This window comes from Chaetodon auriga, chromosome 12, assembly GCF_051107435.1.
Source record: "Chaetodon auriga isolate fChaAug3 chromosome 12, fChaAug3.hap1, whole genome shotgun sequence".
NCBI lineage: Eukaryota > Metazoa > Chordata > Actinopteri > Chaetodontiformes > Chaetodontidae > Chaetodon > Chaetodon auriga.
This window is the reverse complement of record NC_135085.1, coordinates 22,650,871-22,660,363: the sequence shown is the minus strand read 5'-3', so window position 1 is coordinate 22,660,363 and position 9,493 is coordinate 22,650,871. Positions and strand designations below refer to the sequence as shown.

Genomic DNA, 9,493 nt, shown 5'->3' with positions numbered 1-9,493 from the left:
GAGAGCAGGAAGAGTTCAGAGGCTCGTGGAGCAGAAGGATGAGGTGGTCCAGGATGTCTGCCTGGCAGGAGGTCAGTGCCTGCCAGGCCTGACTGAGGGACCGAGACGCCCAAAACAATCTTCAGACCTCATCACCTACAGTGCACTGGAACAAACTTAGAACGAGACCTCCATTTCCTGCGCATGGCAGAGACCTATTGTACTGAATTTACAGTGGAAAGAGTGTCAGCCCTCACTACCTAAACTATAATACATCAGTGTACAGTTCACAGAGGAGTTGACTTGTCTCTGAAACGCGTTGATTTCCCTCCCTCTCTTCTGGCTTCCAGCAGCTTGATCTCTGCTCCGCTCTCAAAGAAACTCTGAATGTCTTTTCTGTTTCAGCCAACTGGCCGGCCGGTCGGGCAGCAGGCCTCCAACAGCCTGCAGCTGCTGCTGTGAATATAAAGTACAGTCAGAGTGCATCGATCACCGGCTCGCTCCATCTGGTATTCAACGTGAATACGAGCCCGGACAAAAAGACGAGGCAGCGGCTCAGGAACAACTCGCATCATTCAGCAGCAAACTCACTCATCGTTTCAGAGACACTTTGAGCCTTTAGTACTTCACTTCACTCCATTATCTGCTAATAACTGTTTACTGACAGCTCACAGTGGCTTTGACTCCCCACTTTGAGTATCAGCTCAATCGAAGGTATTTGAGACGATTTATGCAGAAAAGAATAATGACTTGCTGTAAAAAATACACACATTCCTCCTCCACGCTGTGTGTATGTTAAAGGAAATCTCTGATCGTCATTATTAGACACGAACATAACCACAAATATGATTATTGACATCATTCAGATCACAGAGGACGCTGATGTAAACCGACTCAAACGAAAAGCTTCTGTTTCTGATCAATATTTATCCACTGAATCAAACAGAATCACTAAGAAATCCTGAGCCAATGTTTTCTCAAATGTTTGCACATGAATATTCAGCTAGTACTCATTATGAGTGAAAAAGGTGTTTTCAAATTCACTGTTAAAGTGTGAAAACACAGTGAGCAGCCTGAAGGCCGATGCTCCACCGACACATGAAAGAAGCAACCAGGATGAGTTGAGGATGACACATTGTCCAGATGACACTCTCATCATATGACACTGCCTCTCCAACCTGCTCCCCGCTGCCGTCCCTTCTTCTCTTCAAAAGTCCATTCAGTATGTTTATTTAGCTGTAAGGAGTCAATTACTGAGTAAGTGCTGAATCACATAATTGTTTGCAACAGTGTGTTCAATCTCTGAGTCCTTTCCTCATTTAGCGTGGTTCATTTGGCAAAGTGAGAGTGAAGTCGTTTGGACTCGGGGGGCGCTAATTAACAGAAAAACCTGAAAATCCAAGTTAATTTCCTTCTTCTAAGAGAACTGCTGCATGGTTTGTCAGGAGTCTCTGAGTCCAGAGACGGGTGAGGATGAGGGCCGGCCAGCAGCTTCGACGTCTGACCAGAACAAAGTGAACTGAGGGTAAAAAAGTTGGCAAATGGTAACAGAATGTAAATATTTAACGTGTTTTCTTGGAGAGAGTATTGATGTTCATGTATCGAGTGAAATATCTCAACAACTACAAAAAGCATGGGCGCACAGTTTGGTGCAGACGTGCAGGATCCCAGACGATGAACGCCAATAACTTTGACGACCTTTGCTCTACCACCACGAGGCTGACATTTGTAGCTTTGACTGAAATGTCTCATCAATTGTTGATTGGATTGCCGTGAAATTCGCTACACATGGCGACATAATGATCAAACCTCCCATTCGGCCCGCAAAATTTAAATGAATTGAGCTTGTCTAATGGATGCAAGAGGTGTCACTTTGATTTATTTTTGTTGGCCAACTGTTGTGTTGAGTCTCAAACTGAGTATTTTTTGTATGTTTCCTGGGATCCTGAAGAGGAGTTGTGCTTTTCCGACTGTTACATATCAAAACTTACTCCATAAAAACAGCCCTGTGAAAGTAATTCCAAGTACCAGTTGGCATAATCTGAGTGACAACCACATGTCCTCCCAAAAAAGGGTAATAGCCAATACTCATTTGCTGCTGTCATCATAGGACATGGGGTTGCAAGGAGACATGCTGATGAGATGCTTGAATAAACGACTCATTAGGCTCCTTTCACTCCTCCTGGATATCCAATCTCTTCGCCCCGTCCCGAAGGATGTGCCCGGACGCTCAGTGATGGAAATTTATTTGACTGCTTGGATCTTATAGTTTCTGTCACCGCTCAAAGCTCATGACCTTAAAAGTGACACTCTGGAAGTCAAAGCCCCTCCCTCAATGGTCCGCCAAGACTGATTTACCCGTGACGCCGTATGAGTAAGACTGCATGATGATTAAACGTCTTGATTTGGGAAACGAGAGGGAATCGTGTCCGTTGAGACAAATATCTCGACAGATTCCTGGGAATCTAAAGGCCTAATGGTGGCAAAAACTCTCAAGTCTTCTGGTTACGATGCGGTTTTACACACATTGCTGTGAAAGCGTGATTAGCTACAAGGTAAAGCACATTTCTCTTTGAAACCAAACAAATTGCTTTTCCCACACTTCCCATTGTGGCCCAGTTTCACTCACGACAGCCGAGAGATTTTATCAGACTTCTGGGGCCAGCAACAAGCAATCTTCCCTTAACAAAACTGAAATGGTATTAATCTGCTTTCTCACAGGAGGCAAAGCTGAAGATGGTTTTTTCCAACAATGGAAGTCTTAACAAAAGCCACATTGTGTCATCACTCCATCATGAAGCATTTTTCTGAAATGGAGGGTTTTTGGGAGAGAAGTGGGAGCTGTGAGCTGCAGACAATAAAGCTGACAGAAAAATCTTCATTGTGAGCATTAAATAGGCCGTTGCGTATCTCAGGCCTGCTAATTTTTACAGTCTGTCACCCATCGGATCTGAACATTAAACATCCAGCTGCTTTCTCTGCGTGAGGTGTGTGCGTGGGCCACCGAGGTGTGTGACGCTTGCGTTGAGTGTGTGTGTCAGTGCACGGTGTGATCCCTTATTTTTGGCAGACACTGACTTCAGTGTTATCTTGATTCCCCCATTGTGTTTGCTCTCAACAGGTTTTTTATCGTCCGATTCCCCTGCTGTCTATACTCTCAGTAGGTTTCCATTATCAGATTCCCCTGCTGACTCTCTGCTCGCCTCCCCCTCTGCTCTCTGTTTTCAGGGCTTTTCCTTTTAACGTACAAACCCTGCCGAATGCTACCGAGAGCTCCCCTCCCATGTGGGTTCACAGTTACTCCTCTTGTCCACTAACAGGGATGTGCATCTGAGCTATCACAGAGCAGTCTTAGCCAGGTTTTCATGGTCAGCTACGTGAGGCGAATGGAAAACAGTTCGTATTTTGCATGTCTTTTTTCTTGCGCTGAATGCCCACTGGTATTCATTTTAATGTTGGGGACTGCACCTTTCTTTTATTCTAAATTGGATATAAAACCCTTTTTTGAATGAGTTATATAAGCAAAAAAGTAAAACATGGTGTTCCTATATAAGAAAATAAAGCTTGGATGGAAGCCTTGATGCAAAGCACAGCAGTGTTTCTTCCATGAAGTCCATTATTTTCTTTTGAGGGAACTCTCAGAGTGCCTTCATGTGCTTATAAAGTAGCCACTTACCAAAGCAAATTATGTTTTAAGTGTTAGTATTTTTCAAGTGCGGGGTATAAGAATTCCTCCTACAGTTTCCTGCAAACCATTAAAAAAGTCCCCTCACCTCCTGCAGGCTGTAAAGAGACTGCAGCCTGCTAACATTAGCTGACCTTGAATTCCCAAAATACTACAAAAGCAGCAGGAAGAGTTAATTAACAGAGGTCGCAATGGATTCCAGAGCTGACAAGATCTGTCGCCCAGCTCGAAACATACACATCCATATTATATTGAAGCTGTGAGTGTTTAGAGCACATTGAACCTACAGATGGACGGTGGAGAAGCGGGCTACGCCTCAGCAGTGCTTTCTTTGTATGTCCTGATATTATTTTTCCACTGTGAAAAATCTCACCATTAAAATCAAACCAATTCAAACTAATCACAACCACTTTTCTCTGTTTATGTGGAAACCAAAAGCTTTTAACAGCCACTTGGATTTCAGGTGGAGCATCTTTTTTAAAATACCTAATTGACAACATAGACAAACCAGCGTCTGTTCACATATTTTTGAGGTAATACGATTTTAATGGACACCTGTCAGACACTCACATTATCCATGATGGTCTCAGCATGAATAATGTCAAGTCAAATTTAAGTTTCTTCAAGCCAGCAGGGAAAATTCTGCCACCGAAGCCACGATTCGATTGAACTCGTCTCGCTGAAGAATTCCTCCTTGGTGTCTGTAAAGGAGCAGGTGGGGGATTCTTGTCGATCAGAAGTCAATCAAACAGAGACTGAAGGAGAGAATAAAGTTCGGTTCAAGTTGACTTCAAACCTCGTCCCCGCTGAAAATAATTGGTGCTTGAATTCCCACAATCCTCCTCAAAAATCTAACGCCCATAAATACTGCAAAGTAGGTTTCCGGTCCGGTCTGTTTTATTTGATTTCCAGTCATCTGATTTGCCGTCACGTATGATAGGACACCTCGACGCTCTCATGGCCTGGATGGGATCACATAAGTCTTCTCATATGTATGTGTTCACGTTATTTCCTGTGGGGTCTGTGCGATCTGCCTCCTACTTATTTCTATTCTTTGTTTGTCATCTTTCACTCTGTGTCTGACTCATTTATTTCTGTTCACAGCTAACAATCTGTACGGTACCTGGTTTTTGAACCCCCTGGGGCAGAGTAGGCATGCACTCCTTCTGCTATCTGTTCTGAAACACTGCAGACTTCTACTTCCTAACGATGTTACTGTCACTCATATCTGCTCAGCACTGATCCACCTCCTATCCGTTCCTGCTGGATATGATTCCTTTACATGTTACATTTGTCCACTGAAATTGTGGCACAGCTCTTCAATCATACAATGTTTTATTCTCCAGTTGTATTTGGCTATTTTGCCTTAATCAGGGCGGTTTATAATTTTAATGGCGACATCAAGTCGTTACTGAATACACAGCATCCTTATATCTCCTTCAGTGTCAAAATTCTGCACCCAGGCCCCCTCTTTCATTTCCATGTAATGATTTTTAGCCATACTAGTGAGTCTATCTGGATGGCAGCACTGGTTCGTCGGTCGGTGCACCACTTTGGTCAAGACTGAAATATCTTTGCAAAATTGGATGGATGCTAGGAAATTTTGTGCAGATGTCCACAGAGGATGAATCCTAATGGCCCTGGAGAGCTCCTGACTTTTCATTGGGTGTCAGTCTTCAGTGATCTAGTATATCTAGTATATGCATCTGGCATGTGGGAGATTGGGAAGGACCAGTTATTCCAAGAGGTTTACCTCCACTCCAGCTTTGTAGTCAGACACGTCAAATATGAGCTACTGTTGTTGTTGGCTCTTTGCGGATGTTAATAGTTTAGTTAATGAACCTCACTTTAAAAGCATTTTGCATTTTAAATTAAATAAATTGTATCAGTGTTTATTTTGTATTTCAATTAAGTGAATGGCTGTAATAGTGGCTTTGCAGCTGTTTTGCATCTTTAATGCAACTTCTTTTGACCATGTGGGAGATGTCACAGCTGTTAAACTAAGCAGTGGAGGAAGAAGTACTCAGGTCCTCTACTTTAGTAAAACTATAAATACCATAATCTGAAAATACTCCATTAACAGTAAAATGTGCTTAAAATATCAAAGTAAAAGCACTGAATGGCTCCTATCACAGTGTTATGTTATTATTTATCTTATTATTCTGTTTTTATCATGAACAAATACATGTAAGAGAATTTTAATGTTTTCTGAACATAGTAGTAGCCTTTGGGTTTATCATGTGCTTTTTTTTTTTTTTTTTTTTTTTTTATGAAAACAGTAACTCGTAACTAAGTGCTAACAAATGGAGCAAGAAAGTACAATATGTCCCTCTGAAATATAGTGAAGTAAAGGCATAAAGTAACATATTAGAAATACTTGAGTATGTCAAAATTGCAGCCTACTTCACTAAAGTACTTGAGTAAATGCATTCAGTTACATCTCCCCACTGCAACCAGACGGCTGACTTAACCTGGCATACTGCCAACTGATATTTAGCATTGTGAGCAGGTTAACACGCTGATATTAGCATTCAGCTAATATAATAATAATTACTTAGCTTTATTTTGTTTTTGTCATGTAAAGTCCTGCTGTTGGTTGATGTGGTTTCTGTACCAGTGTCGGCTAATTGTTTCCCTTTAATTAATACCATGTGGTGAAACTTAAGACAGTTTCCACTTTGCGGGTAATAAAGTTCCCATTTAAACGCCTTCAAGTGACAACTTATGCATAAGTGAGTGAGAGAGCCTGCCTCCAACACAGAGCACTTCACTGACCCCCCCCCCCCCCCCCCCCCCCCCCTCTCTCTCTCTCTCCTCCTTCAGTCGGGGTGGAGGAGATCTCTCTTGGAGCTGAGAGGAGAGGTTGGCCGTCTCTCTCCTCCAGCACCCGCCGGGCTTCTCTGCAGCCTCCCGCCGCTTCATCATGGATCTGGGGACTAAAAGAGTCGCTGGGATTATCGTTCAGGTCGCCCTGCTTCTCTCCAGCTCGTGCGGGACCGCCGGAGAAGGTGAGCAGGCCGTGCGCTTTTTCACTTTTCCCGGAGGAGACGGAGCGAGTCCGGGCAGCGCAGACCCGGAGAGGCGGTTTGAAACGGGGCTCCATACCTCTGTCGTACCGCCTGGAAAGATACAAGGATTCTGGTGCTTGGATTCAGGGATATTCAGCAGTTTGTCGTGTTTACTTGTTATGTCAATTTGAATAAAGTGCAGGTTTTCTTTCTTTCTTTCTTTTTTTTTTTTTTTAACTGGGATTTTGCGCGTCTCAGTTACGCATCAGCGCTCGATTGTAGAGGAGAATTAAGGAGAGTTTAAGTGGTTTGATTTAAATGATGTTAGTGTTCTGTTATTTACAAGAACAGCATCAGTTTTAAAAGTAGACAGCTGTTGTAGTTACATGTGGTTTATAGCTTCCTTAATTCAGGATGTTTTGTCGCATTTTATTTAGCTGTTTTACTTCGGGGTTTGTCATGGTTATATTCCCTCATGGGGAGCTTTGCATAATCTAAGGATGCTGTTGCTCTGGATAGAAATGCTAAACGACACATTCAGAGCCAACAGAAACATGTGACTGTCACCCGAACGCGTTAGAAGCCAGTTCATCCACCGTGTGCGTAAAGCAACGCTGTCGCTTTGTTCTCTGGTTAATTTGGCGCTCGGCGCAGCGTGATGTGCAGCCTGGAACTGAGCCACGTTTGTGCTCACGCACTCCGGAGAGCAGCCAGGGTGTGAAGGTGTGTGTGAGAGAAAAAGGTGGCAGCCTCTGCAGGTTGGAGAAGTTAGCATGGAACTGAGAGGCTGTAGGTTGGATGATCTGACTTCTGTGATGGAGAAGTGAAGGAGGAACTGTGTTAAGTTATTTCAGGCCAGTGCATCATGCTGTAAACAGGCAGTTTAGCTCAGCTGCTCATGTGCAGGTATGTTTGAGGGGAGGTGAAAACAAAGAAAAATCCAAGAGAATTGATGGAGAGAATCAGATGAAGGGAGGATAGAGATGAATTGAGATGAATCTCAGTGTGTAATGAGACATGCTTGTATGTAATTGAAGCAGATGGCTGTAAAATTCCTCCATCTCTCCTCGGTTTTCTGCTTCTCTTTCACATTTCATTGATATGCCAGCTGATCCTCTCTTTGATTCTTCTTTTCTGTTTTATTTGATCTCTTTTTTGTGTGTTTTTATTAGCTTCCTTTCTTTTCCCCAGACCAACCTCTCCCACCTCCCTCTCTGGCTTCACTTGAGTTTTAATCCTCTCTGTGGTCCTCCCTGCGACAGACTGTCTCTCACACATCATCATGAAGATGTCACATGAAGCAACGTGCACAGTGATGATTGAGGTCTGATGGTTCTGCTGCAGCTTAATGGAAAGGCATCGGGCTGTGAGACAGTTAGAGAGCGACATAAGACTGATCGCTTCTTCTGCAGTTGGACACACGAGAAAAGAGATGATATGAGCAGGAGTATGCTGTTAGAACAGATCTCTAGTTCTTCCTTCCTGAAAGAAACATCTGTAGCTGAACCAAAATATCTGAGTTTCTTAGTCTTTTTCCTCTCCTTTCTGTCTCTTCACCTCCTGCTGTTTCTGTCCTTCAGTTGGCTGTTTCTGACTCAGGTCTGCTGCTAACTCTTCGTCTTCTCTGCTGTTTTCTGTCAGCTTCTGTCCTCTTCCTCTCATGGTTCGTCCTGTCTCTCTCTTCTTCTCCTCCCTCTCCATGCTTGCTGCGTCTTTCTGTCTCCTCCACCCGAATCTCTGCCCTGCTGCTGTGTCGCCAGATCTTTCCTTCCTAATCCCTCCTCTTTACCTTCCCCCCTCCTGCTCATGTTTTCCTCCTGTTTCTTGGCCAAATCTCATCAATTCCCTGTCTGTACTCTATACTCCTGCTCTTTTTTCAGGTGATTTAATGTTTCTGCCGTCACCTCCTACTGTACATCTGTTCCGAGTCGAGCTTCACTCATAAGGGGATTTCAGTACCCAAACCAATGCGAATGCTTCTGCTTCTCCCCTCAGCCTGATTGCTGTCAGTGTGTAAAAGCCTCTGAAACAGCGTTTAGACCACAAAGAGACACTAAAACCCTCCACTGAGGCTCACAGTGATGACATTGATTCAGGGTTTGCAGTTCTCCAAAGCAGGTTTACCCACCACACCTGTTCAGTGATTGAGAAAGTCTTGGATGCATTTGGATACATAATTATGGCCATTTGTGAATAAGCAGTTAAGGTGTGTTTTACAGTTTGTTCTCATGCAGTTCTGTTCACTAGAAGTGGTTCTATCTTTCATTCTCCCTCTTTGGTTTCGGCTTTTGTGCCTTATCCATTCACCCAGCCCTCCCCTCCTCTGTCTATCTCTCTGTTTATCTCGCCGGCGTGACCCAGCGGCACACTCATCATGCACGGACCATAAACCACAGCAGCATAATAAGTTAAGACTGCAGAGGTGGAGGGATCCCAGCCGCAGGTTTCACACTCAGCTTTACATCTCCGTCCCCCCTGCAGACAGTTCACTGTTCATTATGGAGGTGGTACTAAATGACAACAAAGTAGAAATACATATTTTAACAGCCGCAGATGGCACTCCGATGACTTGTTAGCCGGAGGAGTGAAGCGCTGGGGTTTATGTGATGAGATTCAAGGAAGTCAGCGTGTGAAACAGCTACCCGCAGGGCAGTAAAGTCACTGTGCGTTTAATCGCCTTCTGATATTAACAGCAGGATAAAGTCACTGTATGTTTTCGAATAGCTTCTTACATGAAGGTAGTGGAATGGGGCGGGTCGGCCTTGCAGAGGATGTAGTTTTACCAAAAGGTGTGATTAGACAGGAGCCATTGTTTCTCATG

At 43.8% G+C, this 9,493-nt stretch overlaps 1 protein-coding gene across 1 annotated transcript in view; it reads left to right on the top strand.

The window, feature by feature from the left end:
* Positions 1–6,485: 6,485 nt before the first annotated feature.
* LOC143328878 (contactin-associated protein-like 4) overlaps positions 6,486–9,493 on the top strand; it is an 88,350-nt gene continuing 85,342 nt past the window's right edge. The window contains exon 1 of the mRNA XM_076744300.1: positions 6,486–6,672. Within this exon, the coding sequence (XP_076600415.1) occupies positions 6,588–6,672 (85 nt within the window). The 5' untranslated portion in view covers positions 6,486–6,587. The remainder of the gene's footprint in view (positions 6,673–9,493) is intronic.